The 24,089-nt window shown below is 40.5% G+C and overlaps 2 protein-coding genes across 4 annotated transcripts in view; both read right to left on the reverse strand.

The window, feature by feature from the left end:
• The window catches only part of vps13b (vacuolar protein sorting 13 homolog B), a 324,831-nt gene extending 321,488 nt beyond the window's left edge, over positions 1 to 3,343 (reverse strand). For both annotated transcript variants that reach the window (XM_088929247.1, XM_088929248.1), the window contains exons 1-2: positions 3,235 to 3,343; positions 2,033 to 2,201 (exon numbers count right to left, since the gene is read on the reverse strand). In XM_088929247.1, the coding sequence (XP_088785373.1) occupies positions 2,033 to 2,179 (147 nt within the window). In that variant the 5' untranslated portion in view covers positions 2,180 to 2,201; positions 3,235 to 3,343. The remainder of the gene's footprint in view (positions 1 to 2,032; positions 2,202 to 3,234) is intronic.
• Positions 3,344 to 13,741: 10,398 nt separating this feature from the next.
• Positions 13,742 to 21,492, reverse strand: osr2 (odd-skipped related transciption factor 2). 2 transcript variants are annotated; one of them, XM_088929185.1, is made up of 4 exons: positions 21,190 to 21,492; positions 17,438 to 18,146; positions 16,716 to 16,815; positions 13,742 to 16,016 (listed from the first exon to the last, which is right to left on the reverse strand). In XM_088929185.1, the coding sequence occupies exons 2-4, from the start codon at positions 18,088 to 18,090 to the stop codon at positions 15,942 to 15,944; spliced, it is 828 nt and encodes a 275-aa protein (XP_088785311.1). In that variant the 5' UTR covers positions 18,091 to 18,146; positions 21,190 to 21,492; the 3' UTR covers positions 13,742 to 15,941. The 2 variants fall into 2 exon arrangements, with proteins under 2 accessions (XP_088785311.1, XP_088785310.1); XM_088929184.1 differs by having other exon boundaries at positions 15,594 to 16,098.
• Positions 21,493 to 24,089: the final 2,597 nt, after the last annotated feature.

A 24,089-nucleotide genomic window follows, 5' to 3' on the forward strand; every position in this document is an offset into this window, starting at 1 on the left:
AAGAAAATTATAAAGAGTTATTCATGTGGGACAAGTGTAAGTGTAAAGCATTAATAACAGCTTTAAAGCTGTAATGCACTAACGCCATGAAAAAACATCTTATGAAACCACACTGCATACTTAGCTCAGGATCTTTGTTTTTTTTTCTTTTCCCCGCCAAAAGCTAATAATTAAATGTATTTTTGAAGGAAGAGCTGTCATGGATTTATTGCATGTCTGCTTTTAAACCCACACTATTTCACTTAAAAGACTATTTCTAATTATTTCTTTACAGATTATATATTGTATCCAAATTCAGACAAACTGACTGCAAAAGAGAGAAATCTGCCAGGAGTTTAAGATTACACTTCCCAGAAAACATTCCCACAGCATTCACTACCGCTAATCAAAATAACTTATTTTTCCCTTTGATATCCTGCTGTATAATGGACCTTTCCTATTTAATACTGCACTACTGCCCAAACTTTGAAGAAACAAAACCACACATATCCACTAAGATTCTGCTATCTGGTCAATGGCTTCACTGTATAGCGTAACACACCCCGTCCCACTTACACGAGAGAAAACCAGCTTAGGTTAGACTGAAGCAAAGTTCTTTATCATATTCATTTATATTGAATGTGTACACATACCCACTTCATTAAAGGTGCATTGTGACACCATATTCATCATGCTTAAATACAGGGCTTAGACTCTCCCTAAAATAAAAAAAAGGCAGAAGGACAGCAGTCCACTGTTGTTTCACTGGTCAGGCTGTAATGGCTATTCAAAAAGGCCCAATATATTATTGTATGGGGACATATCTGCCCCATCTTTTTTTCTTGTATATTACTATAGACCCATTACTCTTCAGCCACCAATTGGTTTAAGACTCGGCTTCCAGCAGCAACTGAATGAGATGAGCAGACATACCGAGCCACTGACACGCAGGAAGCTTCATAATGCCTAGCAGGGGAGTTAGCAAAGACTGGATTGAACTGATAGCACTGCAGGCAGCTGGTACCTCGCGAGAGTCAATGCCTGGCAGTCAGATGGCCCTAACCAACCAACCCTTCGACAAAGGCACACTGTCACCTTAGAAATCCCAGTCAGCATCATGACCCCGATTTGAACTAGCGATATATGGGACAAGCTCCTACATTGACTGAGCCCCTACCCCTCTTAATCGTTATGCTTCAGCTGGGGATGATTCAAGCCAGCATATAGTAGCAGGACTTTCTTCACAAGAGAAGGCTTTCAACACAGACCACTTAATGGGGCAAAATAACGCCTATTTTCAAACATGTATGGTAAACCTGTGACAAAGCCAACAGCACATTTTAAAAAAAGAAACGAGAAGGCTAAAGAATTTCAATAATTGCACACAACTGTATTCCTATTTTCAGCATAATCACTGCAGAATCTAAGAACTGACAGCACCACGAGGCACCTTATAAGCAGTGGTTGCGGTCCAAGGCAAAATGAGTACACTCTGAACGAGTCTAGCCTCTTGCACCTTGGGTTCACTGGGTCAATTAAACACTGACTGAGGCACTCCAGGTCTGTAGACACACTGTACAGAGCTGAGATGTGAACCAAGTTACAAGTGGCAGGAGGCCTTTCGGCACACCAAGCATGAAACTATTTCGTAGCTTAGTAGCTTATTGATCCAAGGATCTCATTCAGCCATTTCTTGAAACAAAACCTGGATGCTGGCTTCAACCACTTGACTGGATTGCTTGTTCTACACTCCCCCACTCTACACTGTCTTCTGGGTACAATTCTGGGTGCTTCCTGCGCTCAGTTTTAAATGCTCGTACACTTAGTTTCCTCTGGCGTTCTCTGGCGCCCGTGCCACCGTTCACTCTGAAGAAGTCCGTTTCGTCAGTGCCTTTGAGGATTTTCGAAAACTTGTCTCGGGTCCACGTTGGGTCACTCAAGGGTATTATCCCGTTGTCTCACAATGGCAGCTTCATGTATTTGAGTTGTTTTCCTGCCCTCATATACAATGCAAACCCACACAGCAGGCAGGGTCTCCGGGGCTACATCTTACCTGCTCGAGGACATCCAGCTTCAGCTCCAGCTTGCTGAGGACGACGTCGCCGCCCCAGAGCGACAGCTGCAGATCCGATGGCTTCAGGTTCTTAATGTAGCGGTTGACATAGCTCATCAGCAGCGGAGTAACGTAAGACTCCAACATGGTGGATGGAATGCCTTTAACACTGCGGGTATGAAAGGAAGACCTGGGTGAAACCGTTTCTGACAGCAAATGGGCGAAACGTTTTAGGCACAGAACAACAACAAGCAACACTACAGACAAATAATTCAGCTTCATCCGCACAGACGTTCACTGTTTAATGTGCATTACTTGCAATGGCATGCAGTCAGCTGTCAACTTTTTAAAAACAAAAATACACCCAGTGCAGTGCTGGGCTCTCCGATTCTGCTGTGGTATCATGACTGCGAATTAAAGCATGGATAGCCTTAAGCGTTTGTCCCAACAACACCTGCCCGAAGACAAAGATTACAAATGAATAACCTTATGGTATGAGAGTTAACAACTCTCCTTTTCAGAGATTCTTAGGCTTAAAGCTGAATGCACATTACGAATTGAATGTTTAATTCCAATGACAAATAAAGATGCAACCCAAAGCAGAGCAATTTCCCCCCCCCACAGCTGCTGATCTGCGCAATTGTAAGGAACTCGGGAATAGTGGCGGAATTTGGACAAAAATAAAATCGACAGACGTCCTGCGTGTAACTTGGTCTTAGTATGAAAGCCTGAATTTCTGTCTGAAGCAAAAGTACAGCCAACTGTTTTAATTCATTTATCTAATATTAATAGAAAGTATACTCGTTCAATAAATGAAGAGAGAAGCAAATACATAAATACAAATACAGCCTGTTCCTGAAGTAAATCTTACCAAGTATACCCTGGTAAAACAATTTAACTGCATAGAAACCCAAATGTTGACAGGAGTTTTATTTGGAGGATATTATCCAAGAAAATCAGAGAATCTGAAAACTGTAGTAACGAAATGGTATATCGATTCCAGCGAGAAACATGCACAAGAGGACTCAAGCTGTTAACCTTAGCTCTTTGCATTCTGCCGAAATGCTTATTGCGCGACACTGTGCAATTAATAAACAAACTTCACATCGCAATGACAAGAAACATATTCTGACACCGCATATACATTTAAACAAAGGGCTTCCGTTTACTGGCTACACTTAAAATATAACATTAACTCTTACTTTACTGAGTCAAGTCCTTCAAGTTTCCGCAACTATACTACTATTCATTCCGACAAGAGCACAACATCAACAGCGAACCACTTGCACAGCTCTGTAACAACGTCACCATGTTACTCTTCCGCACAACAGCACTTCCGGCATTCACGAGTGAGGTCATTTCCTTTAAAGGACAACCCTGCTAGCGTGCTGGAGTATCTATGGTATTAAGAGCTGCGAGGCAAGAAGTTCGGTAGAATGTGTTTGGTTGGCTTTGGAGTCAGGTCCACCATGCACTCCAGTAGGGATCACGGTTTGTCAAATAAGTGGACGTTAATCTGAACTAAATTAACATTGTAAAAAAAAAACGTGCATTGTTGAAACTTGATTGTTTCACTTTTTTGAATTAGCAGCTGTAAAAAGCTCTCCTGTTGGACGAAAGTTAGCCGGCGTATGTATACAAAGACATTTATGTATGCGCAATCAAAGCCTGTCAGAGCACTGAATACATATTGTTTGCAAAGGAAAATGGATAATTGCAAAGTGACTTAATTACACGGTAAATTAATTTTATGCAGAGGCGTCGGCGTTACGTGGTAGTTATCGTGTTTATCGCTGACTTATACTATACCGATAATTTTAAGACAGTTATGTGCCAAACTACTCAAAGCTTATTGATATTTATGAAGCCGTGTTTTCTAAATATGCACGCAATGGCTGAAAAGTTCCATACAGATTTTCAGTGAACACATTCTGTGTTATTGGAACATAAATCCAATATATAAAAAACATTTAATTCACTTCAGAAAATCTCCTATAATCATTTTTACCCCTCTCTTGCAGGTGTAAATTCTCCATTTTCTGACCCCACAAAAGAAAAGCTTTTTTAACAGTAAACAATCATAAAACATTAGCCACAAAAGGCCAAAAACTTAAGTGTAAATAAAAAGGTGCACAAAGGAATTATTAGGAACATGCCTACTCAGAGTAAGACAGGAGTTAAAATCCCAAAACAGATTACTATTAAAATTACTTAACTATCTTCACAGGCTTTTACATTTAAAATTAAATATTGTGCCATGAAATGACCCAGTAAAGGAACGTACCTGAGCAGACAGTGAACAATGACAAATAAAGAGATAGTTAAGACACTTAAAACACTTGTGGTCAGGGTAAGGTATTGATTTAAAAGCGTGATGTAAACCACCCTTTTGAATATTACGTCACTATCCACTGCTACTATTACCTGAATCTTTGCTAGTGTCCCCCCAATGATGGTTTATAGGTTTATCCTTAATTATTTAGTTTGAAAGGATACCATTGCACTGCACTCTTTGTTAGTATTGCTATATCATCTATATTGCCTTAACGTCTACTGTTGACAGAGGTCACTGCTTTCTTGCATAAGTGAATAAGGCAAACACCATAAAGCATTAACTTTATCTGTATTTTGAAAGAACTATCCACAAGCTATTGTCCGTTTACTTACATCCAATGTGTGTTTGTAAGTGTATTTACATATGTGTTTTTGCCCACATGCTATTTTAAACTCTGGTTTGCAAATAGGTTAGAAAAGATCCAAAGTTAATTCACATTTCTACAGGTAAACACAAATCCTGTTCCCTAAGTTAGCCAAGAGTGATATACAGTAAATATTTTATTATTTCAATATATAAAATTGTATATGATTTAAATGAGTCATTAAAATTTATATTGTAATTTAATGTTTTATACGTATTTCTTGCACATGAATGGTCCAACTGGTCAGATAATCTCAATTATTATGACATTGAATGATGCCCTTAATCTCAAGGATTGAAAGAGGAGCTTTTTTTTTTAAACCATAAAGAATACAGTGTGTTTGTAGAGGCTTGGGTATATTCCAGAACTCGCCTTCACATTCTATGTAGATCTGTGAGACATTCAAATAGGTGTCATTTATTTAACAGAAAACTGTATGGTAAATCTGGTTTAAACTCGTCTTTTGCACCGAGTGTGTATGGATGGAATTTCTGTCTCGCACAGAGTCAACAAGGGAGGTTGGACAGTGCAGGAGAAATAGCCATGAAAAATGTTTAATACAAACTGGAACTGAATTTTGCTTTCCCACGTTGATTCAAATATGTGCCATATCCTAATTGCCCTGTGATTTGTGCGCAGCACTGAAAAACATCACACTCAGTTTCTTTCCTGGCTGGATTGCCACTGGCTCCCTCTTCCTTTCATTCCCGAACCCCGTTAATCCGCTCATAATTATGATATTAAGTAAATTTCCAACAACCTCAACTGAACCCCAGCACCACGTCGCTGGCAAAGAGCGCGCTACCCAATTACTGAACTTAAAATGTCGATTCCACAGACGGCACACAAGTTTCTGATGCTCTGCCAGATTCCAGTGTGTGGTCCGCCACTGCAAAGTGGTTTTTAGAAATCCCACACTCAAACATCCACTGATTCCTTCTGCTTCCCACAGGGCTTCTCAACGTCATTCTCATTGCTGGTGTCTAGGTGCACAACTCCAGACATCAGCGTAGGAACTTGACACCTGAAGTCCCCAGAGCCTTTCATGGTTAGTGACTTCAGTCCTGAGCTTTATATTTTGGTTTCACATAAGAGGGTTTTTTTTTTTCTTTATAGTCTCCCGGAGCTTTTAATTTCATGTGACACATTCCTTAAATCCTTATGCAAAAATAAAAGGGGAATTTTGGGAACATCTTAGTATGGGGGAAAACCCAGCCCTTTTTGTCACACAGATCTTTTTTGCGACGTTTGGTTAGGTCACCAGAGCCACCCGCGTTTGAAAACAAATGGCTTTTTTATCCGGTGATGACTGAAGCTGATTCCTGCTCCCTTGTCCCACGGAACATGTCCGTTTCTTTCCCAAATCCCTGTTAGTTCCCTTCCTTTCTCTCACCAAGCACAGGTGTTTAGCAGTGCTTCTCACACTGTGTGCTGCAGCACGGTGCTGTGCCATGGGATTAAAAAAGATTCTCTTTGAAAAGTCTGGATCGGGAAGCTCATCTAGCTCTTTCTCGCACTGAGCCAAATATTGAACAGCTCTGTTTACTGCAACAGCTCATATTTCACAAGGAAATTATTGTCAAAAAGTCCAGCCAGTTATTTCTCATTGAAACAGGAGTCTATGTTTTAATTTGTAATATAGTGACTTGCAGAAGTAGCCTTGCAGTTTTCAAAATTTAAATCTCACAGGCATGAGACTTTGAAGCAGTAATTAACGTGTCATATGTGCAACGTGCTCCACACCATCCCAGCAAAAACCAAGAAGAGAGAGATAGATAATTAATATTGAAAGAAGAATTGAATATTCAAACTTTACTGGGGAAAAACCTAAATTACTTTAGGTGTACATAACAACCCTAACAGGCCCACAAAATCAGTTGAGTGCCTTCTGTCTATGTGTAATAATAGTGGTTCACATGAAAAAAAACAACACTTTTTTAATTTAAGGTCCCTCAGTCAGATAGTGAATTTCAAATCAAGATACAATCAATAAGACCAAGTTGCTTTCAAAATAACTCAGGGGTAAAGTTGGATAAGGCACAGATGAAAAGAAGGGTATAAGGCATTTCATAGACCAACAATATCTCTTTGATCACAGCATCCAGACACTGCCTCAGTCAGTGTCCCTCTAAATTGAGCAGACGGGCAAAGAAAAAACTTGTTAGGGATGCTGCTGTAGAGCCAATGGCGACTTTGAAAGAGATACAGACTTCAGTGGCTGAGCTGGGAAGATGTCCATGGCTCATCCCCACAGAGAGGACCTGTGTGGAACTGAAAAACAATCCTGACTGAGGTTTGCAAACAAGCATATAATTGATGCTGCAAACATGTGCAATATGTTTTGTGGTCGGACAAAAAGAAACTGGAACTGTTTAGTCTAAATGCAAGTGTTACATCTGATGCAAACCCACCATAGTCCACCTTTGCTGTCAAGCATGATGGTGGCATCATTAAAATATAGTCCTACCTCTGATCGGCAAGGACTGGGAGGCTTGTCAGGACAGATCTCATCCCGATTAAATATAATAGACTTCATGAAATTATAAATACACCATTGCTTCCAAAAAGTAAAAATCAAATCATGGGATATGCCTGTTTACTCGAGATTTACCTGTATGTTCCAAAGTTTTCAATTTCTACATCGCCTTGGTCCTGCAACACCCCTGTTACTGAAGGAAGAAAAATGCAGATGAGTGTCTGCCAGCCTCACTATCAAAACCAAGCAATGTATTTTTTTTTTCGCTTAAACCCAGTGGAATTGTGGAGAGCTGTTGAGACACAGAGTTTCGAGTGTTGTATCTTCACATGAAGCAAAGAATGACACGTAGGGGGGTGTGGAACAATGAGCTATATATTAAAGTGAAGTTTGCTTGTACAGAACATTACACTACCGATCCGACCTCTCACTCTCACGCTAGCTCCCCCCAACTGACCTCAAGCTCCCCAGTTCGTCCTGGTTTTCTCCTTTGCTTTCTGGCGCCAAAACTATAACAGCCGGGATGACTCCTACAACTTAGGAAAATGGGGTAGACCCATCAATGGACTATTGTAATTCCAAATAATACTTATACTTTTATTTTTATATATATATCACTTTACTACACTGAACTCACCCCCAAATAATGCCTACTCTGTCCCACCGAGCAGTGACTCAGGTCAGGCCACCGCAGCGAAATCTGCCCCATGTGACTGTCCTTCTGGATCTCTCAAGAGCACGTGCACAGATGGGTTACTTCCTGCTGAGGCTCAGGATGGCTATCTGCTGGCTGGCTTTCATGCTAAATCGAGCCCCATTGCCATAGTCTTAAATATAAGGATTAATCCCAGTTTGAAAACGCCAAACCAGATTTTTATCATATTATTACTCGAATTAAAGAAATTCTTTGCTAATATGTATTACCGTGCTTACAATTCATTAGGATTAAGCTCATGATCAAGCAATTGTTTTCTGTGGCACAATCAAAAATAAGCATGTAAACCCTGAAAAACTGATTAATGCAGATTAGCTGTAAAGAGTCTGAGAATATCTGAGACACTCTGCTTGTGCCCTTGACTAAAACTGATGTAATTTGTTGAGCATAACATAATTACCATAATACAATAGTAGACAGACTTGTTTTTTTGTTCCACTTCCCACCAGTTCCTATAGGCTGATTTAATCAGATCGTGATAAATAAAGAAATGAGATACCTGGCAGGGATATAAACCTTATGATCTTTTGTACACAGCTCGAGATTCTTGTAAAGAAAGAAAAAAAGTGTGAGGGTCAGTTGCTATTGTGTTTGTGGCTGTGTTTTAGCATAAGAAAATACACATTTTCTCAAGGTGGAAAAGGTCACTACACGGATACGAAGAATTGTTTTCCTAGAGCTTAGTTCTTCGGGGAAAGCAGTTTTGCTTATTTCCCTGTGCCTCGGCACTCCAGATATACACCGTCTGAAACCGATGTCAGCAATAGTTTAACGCCTGCGGACCACATTTACAGTCTTTGTCAGACTAGGGAAACTGGTTCAGCAGGGGTCAAAGGCATAAAAAGTGCCCGTGTCAAAAGCAGGAAATTTGACAGCTCGATAGTGGCTCCACGTTGAAAATCTACTTCCTTAAATTTCCTCAAAGATATAAAATGGGCAGGGTCTCAGCTGCAGTTCAATCTACAGTCAACCCCGGCAGAAGGACTGCGCTCCCTTTTATATGTGTGAACCATTTGGGGTGGAGTTGAAACAAATGGCTTCAATTTGCAGGAAGATTATATATCAAAGAAAGACAGGGGTCACGTACGTTGCGTTTTCATCTCGGATTGTTACCACACACGTGCGTAGTGTTTAGATTATGACGAAAACAAAGACCTCTTGCTTTAAACTTGAACTTGATGGGTCTTTCATGCTGTTCTGGGGTGTGTGATGTGTTTTTTGAGGAGGGGAACCTAGATACAAGTGACTTGGGGTTGCGAGGTCGCAAACTTGTCAGATATTGGCATTTCCATCGTCGTCTCGTCGCCAGACGCTGGAGCCTCACAAAGCGTCGGTCGCCAAAAGCCGCAGCCGGTGACGGCATCGCCACAGTTCTCAAAAAGGCATCACCGACGTGACTGCTGTACGCCTGAACGTCCGGGATAAATCCAGAATAAAAAAGAGTAACTTATTTATTTTCGTTTTCTCGGTGACTCGAGTGACCTCTCACTGGAGTCACCCGGAAAATTAAAATAAGCAAAATAATGTAATTTTAAAAATAATCCAAATCACTCAAATTGCACAACTGTATATAGACTAAACAACTGTATCTGGAAGGCTAATTAATATGTCGATTTGGGACAAAAACTACACATCTGCTGGGCAGGCTATACTCATGGCCAATGGGGTAAACCGCACCGACGGACCAGCGCGGGCTCTTGTTAGCAGATCAATAGAGACGGGTTCGGTCGACTTTGGCAGGGAATAAACTACAATTAACTACATTTTATCTTTTCTTTCGTTACGGAATACAGATCCATTAAATTCTAAAGTCTCTAGTCTCTCACTGCATTTCCCCCCAGACGCTTCTCCCCTTTCATTGTTTTAGTTTTGTCAGTAATGTCGTAAATTTTGATACAGCATGTTCTGCATTTCTATTTGTTTCTGTCTAACAAATCGACTACTTGATTTAGGTACCGTGCTGTATATAGGTGTGTATTGTGATTGTTCATATTTTAGTCACTGAAACCTATTATTATTATTACATTCTTTACCTGCTCAGATCGCAGTTATTCGTTGGCCAGAACAATTTAGAAGGCTGCATAGTCTTACAGTGGTGTAAGATATATATTTTAGCTACCCTTTATAAAGCAGGCAGTGTGAAGTCTGTGCAAGGCCCTCTGTAGAATCGTTTTTAAAATGAAGTTCTCTTACACAGCCCTGAAACGTTTGAATTCCCACAGACCATAAAAGCAGTTAACTGTTTAAAAAGCAGGGGACACAATGCACGTTATTGATGTGCAGCACTTATCTGGCGTGAAAACTTTTTTTTCCCTATAGGGTCGAAATAGGAAGTTATATTTCTGCTTTGATATTATAAGATCACTTGTCAAGGGCAATCAAACAGCACCCCTGATGAAAAGCGTCTGTTATGTTTTATATTAACATAGCGATGCGTAGTAAAGTAAAAAATTACATCAGCGGGCTAAATGAACTGCTGCCAGCGTTTGCTCTTTAAAATAATACAAGTTTTTTATTATTAATAATAATTATTAATAATAATATGTGTATGTTTCAATCTAAATTAAATCCTAACAATGTGAGGATTGTGGAAAAGGCAATGCTTTTTCAGAAAATCTTCTGTTTCATTTAGAGCACTAAACTGTAGAGTGATGGTTCACATTACTAAGATAAAAAAATATTTAAGTGCAGACCTATAATTTCATATATAGTAAAATGGTCCTTATAATCGAAAATAGGATGTGAAACGACTGGATATCTTTTCATTGAAAGAAAACTGACGTTTAATTTTGAAAACTTTTTAATTGTAAATGACAGCTTTTTGGTTGCATTGTGAATCGCCAGGGCAGGTTCCTGCCGAGGCTGCTGGTATGTCATCATGAGCGCTGTTCCTCTGTAACCTCTTTGTCTCAAGATTACGGTTTACGGTTTTGAAACAAGTTATTCGTTTGAGTGTTAAAAGTCTGACAGCTGGCGCAAAGTGGCTGTGGTTTATTGTGTGATACACCAACATTCTTTGCATACAAGAGACAATAAAGTTAGTCTAACGTTTCCTTCATAGTAGCAGAGAATAGGATGTTACATTTAAAACTGTATTTGTTTCTCGGGTTTGTTAAAAACTGAACATACATTGATAATAGCCCTATTGAAATGTTTTCGTTGATGGAAACGTGAATTTTCGTTATCGAACGGAGTTGTATTTTGTTCTGCTGTCTCCGCGACTGTGAGAAACATTCTTTTCATCCTGTAGATTTCTTAAGCTTTAAAATTACGTTTAATTAAAAAAACAGAAGCACGCGATAAAAGGGAACGGCTATCTGTTTTGTGTGTTTGCTTTAAATTATAATAAATTAAGAAAAAATAAGAAAGAAAATGTTGTAAATCCGTCGTCCTAACTACACGAACTGAGTTTTCTCTACATTCTGTTTTAAAGATTTCAAATTTTTCATCTCAGGAGCTTTCATGAAAAATATATATTTGTTACACATGCGTAGGCTTCCGTTAATATTTTACACTGAAGCTTTCTTTTAGGGCTCTCAAAGGACAAAAAGGTAAACAAGTTAATGTTTTAATATAATATATTTCCCTTTTATTCTTTCATGTTTTAACAATAACAGCACCTACTACCACAAGAGCTACTACGACTACTAATAAGAAGAATACAAATAATAATATCTGCACTGCCTGGTGTGTTGTTTCACTCATAAATATGCTAACGTGTAATACTATAAATCTGACATAGTGTACTCTGCACATTTAATCGAGAACTACTAAACTACTCAGACTGTAGCCATTTCTAGAAGAATTAGATAAAGGAGGTCACGTCTCATTAAGGGCAGAATAATAAAATACCCAATTTGATTTAATAAGAAATTTGCATTGGGCAGGAGGACATAAGCAGTAAAATGCAGTATCTGTCTGGTAATTATTATTACCATTATTATTATAGGTATAGTCATTAACACAGTACTCGTAATTGTCTTTGTTACAGTCTTTTACTCAGAAACCAGGGACGCTAGTAGCTGAACTGCGCACGGGTGCTTTTACAGTCTTTGCTGTCTTCCTTCAGCGCAGCCTAATGCCAAGACAGTCTCATTGCTTTCTGATTAATACCAGACTTATCGCACAGGTGCATTTCGTAAATGCTAGAACGTGGGTGATTTTATTTCTTGTAAATATCTTATAGTCGCCCTTTTTCGTAGGTATTTATCTTTCATGCAGTCCAAATGAACATGTCTTTTTTTGAAGTGCGCTGTTTTTCGTTTCTTGCGGCGACAGGCAAGGAGACGCAAGCGCTTCTCCAGTGACGGCAGGAGGGACGTGTCAGTCACATTTAACAGCGCGTCTTATTCATTGGACAGTAAACAGATCACAAGGTGAGTTTATGATGTGCGCCCGTTTTATCGCTCACGCAAACAGCAGGCAGGCATACCCCACTCTCGAAAGCTCCGGCGTGGAGCTCAAATTGCGCTTTTCAGGGCTACAGCACCGCGACTCTTTAAAGGAAACACACTCGTGAAAGAACGAGGTTCAAGTCCTAACTGGCACTTGCTTACCAATAAACACGAATTAAAAAAATTACAATCTTTAACGGTGCAACTTTTACTAGTCATTTGCTCTGATATATAGATATTATAATATATATATAATATTTAGGCCCCTGTTGCACATTTTAGAAATGATAGTAGGTTGAATCATACAATGATTAGATATAGAAAATACTCTTATTAATACTGATTCAACACAAACAGGGAAAATAAGCTTCGCTTGAAAATAGATTTTATAATAACATTACTTGGGATTAAATAGCGCCGCTTGTTGTGTTACGTCCTAAGACCTTTTAAAAAAAAGATCCCATTTAAAACATCCAGCATGGCACACAAGAAAATACTTTTAAATATTCTTATCAGCCCCTGTCTCACACATTGCTCGGTTTTGTCAGAATGTTGCTTTCTTTCAGATGCCCAGCTACGTGAAATCCTTCGAGCGCCTGTATCCTTTGAGAATAAAACCCCCAGTTCATCTTCCGAACCAGAGCTTTTATTCCACACAACAGAAAAGCAGCAGGTTAACTTCCCGGCTCCCTCCGGCCCTGAGGTGGACCAGAACGAGGAGAGTGATTAGGGAGAGCGAGTGCGGACAGCACGGACCTGGAGAAACCTCATGTTTCGCGAAGCAGCCGTGTCGATTATTACATATTTCTTACTAATAGTTGGCCTTAATGGAGAAATAAAAGGTGAAAGTGCACATAATACAAATGTTTTTTGTAGTATCTACTGCCTCAATCCACCCATACGTGGCTCAGTTGTCGGTCATTAATTTACTCAACCATAAATGTAATTTAAATATATTGTTTTTTTAATGTATTTTCGATGCTTTCACTGTAACTGATTAGGGGTTATTAGTCCGTTTTAACAATATGAATGGTTCTGCTAGAGAACACGTGCGGCCTTCAATCATAAGGACAAAAGCAGGAGAAAGTCAGCTCTGCAACAGATTTCAAAGTGTTGCGCGCTGTACGCCGAGATACATTTTACAATCCATAGTTTAAGGCAAATGAATCTCTTCGTTTCTGATTCGGTAACACGGAAGTGTAAACCTGGAAGCATTAGGCCTATCACACGGGCCTATATGGCAGAATCCGCCTCTTACGAGAAAGAGAAACACTTATTAAAACTCGGTGAAGTACCGAGAATATTGGCGCTCTGGAAACGACTCACTGGCAGATCACTTGTCTGACATGCCGAAGACATACATTTCTCCGGGTTTTTTAGATTCAACCAAAGCTGTTCCAAAAAAGAAAAAAAAAGGCCCAACGGACGATAAATGTAAACAGGTTTTATTCAAAACGTATGGGAAATAATACAATTTGTGTTCTGACACCAAAAACACGTTTCGTTCTCAAATTAAGATAGCGTAATATATTAACAGACGTCTGTCTTAAGTTAATTACTGCCTAAATATAAACCTGTATTTTTTTTCACACGTTCTTTTATTTTTTACTTCTTTAATTAAAACCATGTTGTTCACTTGCATATTGTCAATCAGCTGTGATTTGGGGTTGATTTAGTTGTTACAGTGTCCTTGTGTGACCCGTGCATCGCTTTATAGGGCAAATACGGTACTGTGTTTTTTTTCCTTAAGAAAAGTAACATACAAAAAAAAACGAAGCAAATAAAACAACAGTTTAAACCAGTTCTTTTTACAGAAAGTATAGCATTACATGAATTGTTCCGTTTTCTTTTAAACGGACAATTAACAATAAACTCCTCGAGAACTACTACATTTATTGTGGCAAATCAACAGTTACACACGTTGAGATATCCATGCAAACACCAGGATTCATCACCGAACATAAGGCTGATGAAACGCGGCGAAACTAGACTCTCGGAAGACTCGCGTTTCCTGCAGGCCTACCGGACCTGGAGTGCTACGGACGTGTAGATGCCACAAGTCTATGCCAGCTATGTGATATTTTAAACATTCCAGTTCATTCTGATAAATAGCGTGTCATGTTTGTGTTTTAACCTTGCTAGCTGGCGCACAGTACACACATTCACGTTGTCAGGTCCGCTGAACTATGACTTTCCGGGGACCCTCTTTCTGAGTTAGTTAATAGTTGCGAAATTCGTCAAATCAACGACAGAAAAATATTGAACTCTTGTGCTTTTATTTTGTAAAACTGCCTGAGCGCCGAAACTAGTAGCAGCCGAAAGGGGACTGGACACCCAGGTCTGCAGCACGTACTATTTTTGGAAGGCTTGACATTAGACTACTAACCGGTTACATTCTGCTTCACCCAAGGCTCGTTGTAGCCTGTGCTTGGTTGAATTATACCTGCTTGCGGGGTCTCGTTTCTCGACCGTTTATCCTGTAATAAACAGGGGAAACTGAAACCTTGCTTCCCCGGCAGAAGAAAAAATGTTTTTTTTCATTCTTAATGGTTCAGAATAAGCAAAACATTATTGTTTCGATTAAAGGCGCATTTCTGTGACATCGAGGGGAAGAAAACCTTAATAGCTGTTAATAGAGAAAGCACAATCTTTCCTTTTGAATACCTCATGTTTTCACGCTTAACTTCATTTGGCAAAAACACAGCAAATGCAAAAGACAATGCATAACAGCCTCGGCCAAAGGCCCCCCCTTGTAAACCAGCACAATTAAAAAAAAAAACAGCTTTAAAGTAAAAAAAAAAAGTGAATAACAATTTTCACAATTAAAAAAACAAACAGTTTTTGCTGCCCTTGTATTAAATGTCGAAAGTTTTAATTTTCACTCAATCTCGAAGCTTTTCATACACAAGTGAAAACTCCGTGAGACATGATCACCAGTTTGCCTTTGAATGAACCCGCTACTAAGAACACCTGGGCGCTAGCGAAGCCCCCCCATTACATTTTCAGGAATAAAAATCTTAAAACACTTGTAAAAGAATTACTTTACATGGACAAAAACTGCCAATAAAACTGTTTGCGCGTTCATCCTTACTGAAAGAGAATATCGCTCAACAAATACTTGGAACTTTTTTTCTGTTTAATCTTTCCGTTTCGGGGAAACGATTGTCACGTTGATACCTGCAGTGCCAAGCGTCTAAGATCAATTTGACCCCTTCAGGAGTTTAAAAAAAAAAAAGTGAAGCGCATACATCTAAATAATAACAGCATAACACAAATTGAGAATAGTAGATTTTCTTTATTTCTAAAATACATTTAGCATATTTCCAAAATTAGTTTTTTGTACACGTTTTATATATAAAAAAAGGACAGTACAAAAAGTTATTTACAGAAGCTCTGAAATCGAGCCACGGTATGTACACGGCGAGCGATTATGTCGGACAGTCCTTCGCTCTGTTTTGTATCCGTCCTTAACAGTCCCGTTTGTGATGCCGGTGAACTTTCTTGTTGCTGTTTTAGTCCTGCTTTCGTTTTAAATTTTTGTTGCCGATACTTTTTTTTTTTCTCCCCACAAGAGGCATTGGCTCCAATAGTTATAGCCGTTAGTAGTCCTGCGGAGGAGTATGTGTCAGGCTGTGCCTTCGCAGGTCACAGTTGCGCCGGAACACCTTTCCACACCGGTCACAGCTGAAAGGCTTGATGTCTGTATGGGTGAGAAGGTGAGTTTTCAGGTTACTTCTTTGATTAAAGGTTCTTCCGCATGTGGGGCATTTGTGAGGTGATTCCTGTTTAGATTTGAAGCAAGCAAAGGATTAATCCTTTACAAAGATTTTTCGTTCCATTATTATCGTTCTATTATTCTTTATTCAATATTTACTTCACAAGTAGGCAAGCGTTCACTTTCTTCACAATGACAAGCTGTAGCTCTAAGTTCAATCATGTAGAATAAATATCACATCAGAGAAAATTGCAAAACTTATTAACAGTTACTAACGCAGCAAATTATGTGCTCCAGGTGTATTTTGGTACCATATTTTACATGTCACTATACAGTATTTAGATATTTTCCACATAAACGGTGGAGTATTAATAAAAAAAACGTCAGTCTGTTTGAACCGCTACTAAAATTTGTTCTCCCTTCAAAATTTGAATCTGTTTATAGACAAGAGTCAACAAGTTCCGTATTGATAACATATTTTATCACAGGCCTATAAAATAACACTGAAGCTGAAAGTGTACATTATACACATTTACATCAAACTGTATGCAAAAAGAATGGTCATATAATATCTTAATATAACCAATCTTTGCTTTATTTCTACAACCAGTCTATCCGAATCAAAGGAAGGCTTTGATTTGCACAAGGCAAACGGTGGAAGGTAATTAAAATACTTGAACTTACCTGCATGTGTAATGTTTTGTGCACAGCTAAAGTTCTCGACTGACAAAATCCCTTTCCACATTCCTGGCATTTGAACGGTTTTTCTTTGGAGTGGATGTACCTGAAAATCAATACACGAGTTTGGTTTAGTGGAAGCGCCACTAGAAAGGGGAAAAAAAACACCTTACCACTTACACAGCAGTCCCTTAAATGGGTTTATGAATAACTGCAGCGGTGGCGCTGAAAACGCTCTCGGAGCAGTTCTTCTGCGGGGCGAAGGAGCTGCAGCTCGCTGACGCGCGGGACGTGAGCGCCCTCTCAGGCCTCGGACTAGAACTACAGGCCAGCCTGTCTGCAAGAGCGAGGGAGCTCTTCGGCCCGTTAGCCCGCCACAACTGGGTCATCTAAAGGCTCACCTGAGACTCCCTTGCTCTGCACTTGGCAAGGGACAATTCAGACGTTCGGAACTAAAATATTTTACCAATAAACCCAAATCTGGGACCTTGCCAACGATAAATGAGCCAAAATAGATAACTTGCTAATATCCCTATTACTATCATCCTCATCGTCGTCTAAATTATATGTATTTTAAGATGAACTCTTTATTCTTGAAGGCTATAGTCTATTTTAAAGTCTTGTCATCGACGAAATATTCTAAACAAATATCCCAGTGGCTAATAACTACAATATTTCACTAGAAGATGAAACGATTACGGCTAGGTTTAGTTGCCAGACAACCTTACCTGTGGTCCCTAAGGTGGTCTTGTCTTCTGAAGGCTTTGTGGCAAATGTCACACGTGTAGGGCCGCTCGTCAGTGTGGGTCCTTTCGTGAATGAGGAGGTTGTAGGACTTGGTGAAATGCCGGCCGCAGAACTTGCAAATAAATTCCTTTTTGGTCTTGGAGGGCAGGCGGCCGCGGCTGGGCTTCCTGTCCGGCGACAGCTTGCTCAGCTCCGACATGGGGCTCCCCAGGCCCCCCGTCAGCTTGGACAGCTCCCCGGCCTTGGGCGGGTCCTCCTGGGTGGCGGCGATGGCCAGGTTGGCGAAGTCGAACCTCGGCCTGTCCTTCTGCATGCCGGGGATGACGTGGGCGATGGCGCCCTGCTTCGGGTGGAAGAGGTGGGCGGCGAACGGCAGGGCCGGGAAGGGGAACCGCGCGTCCATCAGGCTCTGGGCCGCCGCCATCTCGGTGAGGGTGGACCGCAGCCCCTGCACGTTGGGGTAGCCCAGCGTCCAGTGGTTCATGTGCATGGTCTGCACGGCGCTGAGGCCGTACAGGCCTTGCAGGCTGTCCACGGTGGCGGGGAAGGTGTTGACCGCCTGCAGGAAGGAGTAGTTGGTCAGCTGCAGCGACGGGTGCAGGGGGATCGGCGCCGGCAGCGCTTTGCTTCCCATCTTCACCTGCTTGGGGGAGGCGGCCTCTGCAGAACTCGGTCAACTGCTTAAAGTCCCTGGTGGGGGGGGGGACAAATACAATTCAATACATTTGAATCAATACACTCAGCGGCTAAGTGTACATGCAGGGTCTTATTTGATAGGTATGAGAACTCCCCCCAGAAACAGCAAGCCCAGGCCTGTTCATGGACTGACGGGCAGGGCACACAAAAGTGGGCAACACACTTTTTAAGTTCTTTAAAGAAAACAAGAACATGCTTTTCTGTTCCAACTCGGCGGCAGCCTCCAGATACCTCTGTGGGCCGACCGTGTAGCGATCGTTTTAGATGGAGAGCAAAAAGAAAAACGTCGAGTTAAAACATTCCACGAAGGCGAATTCCCTGTAAGGCTCCCACGTGTGGGAAATGTTTTGGAAGTGACATTTAGACCCTTTTTAACGCGTCGAGGCGATTTCTGTTCAAATGGCCTCCGCACCCTGATGATCTCGTTCTTTGGTTTGGTGAAAAAAGTTTTGTTTTTTTTTTTTCAGGAGGGAATTTTTCCACAGAATTCCAAAGATTTATTTTTTTTGTTTGTTTGAACAATTCAAACGTGAAGCTTAAAGTCTACCATTGAAAGTTGTATTTTATTTCACTTAAACTCAGCGGACAATTTCGTTCATTTTATAACTTTTAGAACTGGGAACCCGAAGAACTTTCGCAACAGAGACGGGGAGTTTTTTTTATATCTTGCACCGTGACGGGCACAGGCTCGATTTTCGACAGCTTTTTGAAGTCGCTGGTTTAAGAGAGAATTTTCTCACTTTCGATTAAATGTAATGTCGGGAGGGGGTATTGTAAAAACCAGCAAGTTTTAATTAATTAGAAAGACAGTGTTTGGAGCCAAGGAGGTGTCTGCGCAGAAGGTTTCGGCCTTATTTTCCCTTTTGGAGTAACCATTCGTCTACATAACCGAAGGAGAGAAAAGCGACACACTCCTAATGTGACCGGCTAAATAAATTAAATCTACAATGTGGGATCTATTCCATCTGGTAACTTGCCCCCAGAAAAAGATGTCCAGCCCCAGGAGAAGGAAGACAGTCTTGTACATACATGTAAGCGCTTGTGAATTTGAATTTGTAAAAAGGAAGAAAATGAACTATTAAACATCTCCATAAACTCGCAAGTCTGAACACAAAAGTCCAAATGCATTTTTAACAAAGGTTGGTACTATGTACACTAAATCACACGAATGTTTTCCCATTTCCCACAAATGTGTTCAATTTTATTTGCACATTGAAAAATTCTGTGCTGCTTAGGAGTGGAATATCACGGGCCCCAGTAGGTTGATGAAAAAGAAGAACTTCTTCTGTCCTGTACGCCAATTGTGTTGAAAGTTGAATCGATTAAGACATAAAAATAAGAGCAAGATGCATTCATCTGGCTGAAGAATAGCAAACGTTTCTCACGTCGAGACAGAACTGCAGCGTGCAGTCGCTGCGGTGTTCACAAGTGTTAATGATTTCAAAACGCAACGTTTGATAGCGAGTCTGGCCATTAGGACTATTAGTAATCACAGCTCGAGGGCTTTTACCGATAAGGACTTTTAACAGTGGGGAGCGAGAGGAGGAAGGAAGTCTCAGGCTCTCTCCCACCCAGGACCGCCGGTATTGACCGGGCTCGTCTCCGCCGGCTCGAGCCGCCGAGGGCGGGAGGACTGCGCGCGAGCCGCTGGAGTCTACCTCGGCTTCGTAGCTCCAAGACCGCCTCAACTTATCGCTAACCAGATCGATCACAGGATACAATAATAATAATAATAATGACGGCTATTTTTATATAAATGTCACGATCAGTTGACCACTTATTTGGATTATTGCAACGACTATTATCAGTAGTTATCATCAGTGGTAGTAAAATTAATATTCAGCCAGCGGTTTAATGGATCTATTTCAAGTTACAGTCAGGCGCTAAACTATTTTTGGATACAATCCGTGAATAGTACTTTCGTGACTCAAGTTTTTGAAACAATAGTGACATATTGATCGGTCGCCTGTTAAAAAAAAAAAGTTTTTAGTTTTGGTATCGATATATACCAACAACACGTCTTTTCCTAACCAGAGAAAAGGCAGAGGCAACGTTTCAGTTGAGTGTGTGAGACTCTGCAAAATTATAAATTATGGAATATAATCGTTGTTTATTTTTTACTCTGTAGTTCACATTCTTACTATGGGGCTGCTGTAATTTTGCTCTAGAATATCGGGTCTTTAATTGCTATTTGAGTAGCTTGTTTTATTCATATTATAATTCTTATTAATTATATGAAACGAATGCAGGCTTCTGTCCGAACACGGCTTAAACTCGAATCTTCCCTTCTTTATTGGCAACCACAGGCTAGGCTACATCTGAACGCCCACGCCGTGAAGCCAGGAAAATAGGTCATTTAGGCGAAATAATATTTGCTCCCACGTGTTCTCGAAAGTCATATCATAACCGATGCCTTGATTGTGCATTCCTCATCATCGCTAAAAAAAAACGTGGCTAGTTTTTCCTGCATTTAGCCTTTAGTCTCTCTGCCTATTACCCAACAGTTAGCGAAGGGAAAGTGATATTGTTAACCCCCCAAGAGCGCAATCGACCAGCTCATTTTTGTCCAGTGACTGACAGCCGTTCAAAGCTCTGGGGCTCGGTTGCCGTTTGTAAACATTTGTCCTGATTGCAGCGGGTCCAATATGTAGTGTTTTAAATAAGTTTTAAATGCTATTGAAATGTGTGCGCGCCAGCCACAGTGCATACTTTGCAGCTATGTCCTGAGACGGCAAAGTCACCATTACACTCAGGAGTAAATTAAAATTATCATCTACATGGTGCCTTAACAGGTTTACTTACGACGGTCATTGAACTGCTTTATATTTGTCTCTTATGTTCGTATACTGTAGAAATACAAATATATGCATTTTTGTATTGTTTTTATGAAGCCTCTATTTTATGGTTAGAGCTTTTAACACCGTGAGCCTCAGTAATCTCACAACTCCTGTACAGGGAGACGCAGTACTTGTTACATTTTCTCAACCATGCATTTCGGATGTTTTCCTTCTCATTAAACGCGCATTAGAGCTCTTACCCCACAATAAAAGGATGCCCACTGTCGCCTGCAGTAAACTCTGCCGGATTTCATTAATCCACAATGTCGATCTAGCGCAAAGCGGTGAACTCCAATTAAACGTCAGCAACAGCCGTCCATGTTCTTCCATGTAAAGTTCATGGTGGGGGGAATTTAACGAGAGAGGAAAAAAAAAAACCGTGAACGGCAAACCTGCGACCAGTTCTCGCAGTGTGAAGAGTGTAGCGCAAATCCTCTGTTCGCTGCTGGGCGAAAGCCACCCGTGCTCCCGGCCCGCGCTCTGCCGGAGTTAGACTTTGGTGTGAGTGGTGGACGTCAGGTCTCTCACTTTTCAGAGCTCCGGGCAGCGCGTCTGGGCGCCCGCCCTCGGACACGCCTTCCCCGGGTGATTAACTCCAATGCTCTGCTCTGTTTGTTTGTGTTTGGATAGCAACTGCGATTCAAAAGGACACCGTTCAAAAGCTCTACGCGTACTGTAGGTCATTTGACTTTACAACGCAACCCCTGGTATTCCTTTACCCGCGGCTCGGAGACTAGCGTTCGCCACGCGGAAAGCGCTCTCGGAAGAACCGCCGCAGAATTCGTTCTGTAAACGTCGAGGGAGTTCGGGGTGTCCTGATTTTGTTCAGAATAATTATAATAAAAGAGTCGCCTGTCACCTCGGTAGGGAACGGCGCTACTTCACTCGTTTTTGCGAGATTAGTATGTGAACACAGACCCCCCCCCCCTCCCCCGTCCCGTCTGTCCTTCGGTTTTCAGATGAATTTCACAAGCACCCATGTACCCATGCAAGACGGCGGTAACCGCACTCATCAGCTAAATCAGCGCAAAGCAAGTTTAAGATTAGCCAGGCTTTAGACAGAATGCAAAAAAATCTTCTTATTTCGCACATGATCATATATTTATAATCAGCAACTTAAAGTAGTATTCTGATTATTCGCTGTTCTGAGTAACGAAAAACGACAAATATTTTACAAGACAGCTCTGTATGATTCCCTCTAAATATAAGGATTACTAATATACAGATTTCCAGGTACATTTCAGATAACAATGTAGTATATACATACAAACCCAATACACTACTAAATAAAAAAATACAGATTTGAGAGAAAACAGTCTTGGTATGCGTTTATCAAGCAGAGTACATTTGGTGGTATAATTATGGCCACATCATAACGCCCTGTTTTACACTCTTCTGCGCGATTGTCATCTTTTATCCGTGCCGTCTAACTTGCGTCGTGCCTATATAAAAATATTATGGAACATTCGGTTAAACTGGAAGGACTGTAGTTATCATTTTAACACACACACGTAGCCTATATATCAATGTGCATAACTGAATAATACTGTATATATGTCTGTGATATAATGTGAGCACATACTGTATGACACACAATTGATAATAGCCAGGCTGCGACATGTTTGTCTACTGCAAAAAAACACAGTCTATTCTATCATTAAATATCTCAGGATTCACTTAATCTTCAGGGATGATTAAATATCTCAGGATTCAGACGACTAAACGTTATGCAAATAACAGTTCTGTTTCTGCTAGGCACAAGTTACAATACTGAAACCGAGATATTTGTAAATACGCGAAACATGAATGAACAGTACACGAGTTGGCATATTATTCACACCTCCCTCAAAAATACGACAAAAACCCAACAACATTAAGAATAAAAATATAATACTTTTAACGGGAACAGGTGCCTGTATTGACAAGAAACGACCCTTTAAAAACATTCAGTGAATCCGAGACAATGTCTTATTACAAACATAGATTATATCATTCACTAAATAAAATTTAGGAAAGTAGCAATGATTGTAGTTCAAACCGGATAACTTTAATTTAAAAAAATTAATTTCTCTTTTTTTCCACCATGTCATTTGTTCTCCGTAATGTGTGCAAACAGCTTTTATAAAGGCAAAAGAAAACAAACATAACCTTTGCTTATAAAATTCATTTCAAGAAAAAAATAATTTGTTAATTCACGACAGTATTCTGATGGTCGATTAATCGAAGAATAATCTCTACCGAAATGCCCAGGGTTATTCCATAAAGTATAATCGGAAGATTAATCGGAAACTGGCTTTTCAATTTTTTCAAATAATTAACATTCCAGTACAATATAATTTAATTAACGTGTTATTCGATCCCGGTCGCGTTTTTACGGAATCTTTTTGCCGAGTGGCGTTAAAAATCGACACGTCTGTTTCTTAAACAAATACATTAACTCCACATTAATCAAAACGCCCGCAGAACGACTTCTGGGGGATGACACCGTGAAATTATATGTAGATTGCCTCCTTTTCTGTGGAGGTTTTTCAGAGAAAGTTTACAATGATTATCACGAAATGTTGTTTTTTTTTAATAGGCTGTGAATAATTAGTTCGGCGTGATTCGAAGACGCCCTTGAGATTCTATTGATATCTAGATCTGGGCAGGACGCCTCTGTTCTTGAGCACATCTGTAGTACTGCTGCAAAGAGAAGGACTTCGAAACAAGCGGAAAACAATTCAGCTTATACCGATTACACACTGAGCAGTTGCAGAAGGCAATGAATCAGACATTACATACATCTAATTCATGTCATTTCCCCAGAGGGTGTTCTGCTTTTTTTTGGTGAACAGAATAAGCGGAAAATCAGCGCGCACTTTGGCTATTTTTGCATTTAAATGAACCTGTTTCCATTTTTGAATAACTTGGACTGTTAAGAAGCACTCTTTCTAGATCGAATTGTACCTGAAGGGGAACGACAAGAGAACCGCTTCCACTGACGGTTTGGTCTCTCGATTTGCAGCATCAGCAGGCAAGAGACCACAAAGCTCCATCAGGTCTCTAGCGCCGCCTAGTGACTTCTAGCAGCATCGCAGTAAGACGGAATCGGAGAAGTACT

Source organism: Atractosteus spatula, chromosome 12 (genome assembly GCF_055471065.1).
Source record: "Atractosteus spatula isolate fAtrSpa1 chromosome 12, fAtrSpa1.hap1, whole genome shotgun sequence".
Classification (NCBI taxonomy): Eukaryota; Metazoa; Chordata; class Actinopteri; order Semionotiformes; family Lepisosteidae; genus Atractosteus; species Atractosteus spatula.

Excerpts from the sequence above, each read along its gene's own strand:
- osr2 (XM_088929184.1), bottom strand. The coding sequence starts at position 18,090 with ATGGGAAGCAAAGCGCTGCCGGCGCCGATCCCCCTGCACCCGTCGCTG. Across the intron at positions 16,816-17,437 it reads GACCACCTTAGGGACCACAG|GTACATCCACTCCAAAGAAA; the intron begins GTAAGGTTGTCT and ends ATTGATTTTCAG. Across the intron at positions 16,099-16,715 it reads ACAAAACATTACACATGCAG|GAATCACCTCACAAATGCCC; the intron begins GTAAGTTCAAGT and ends AAATCTAAACAG.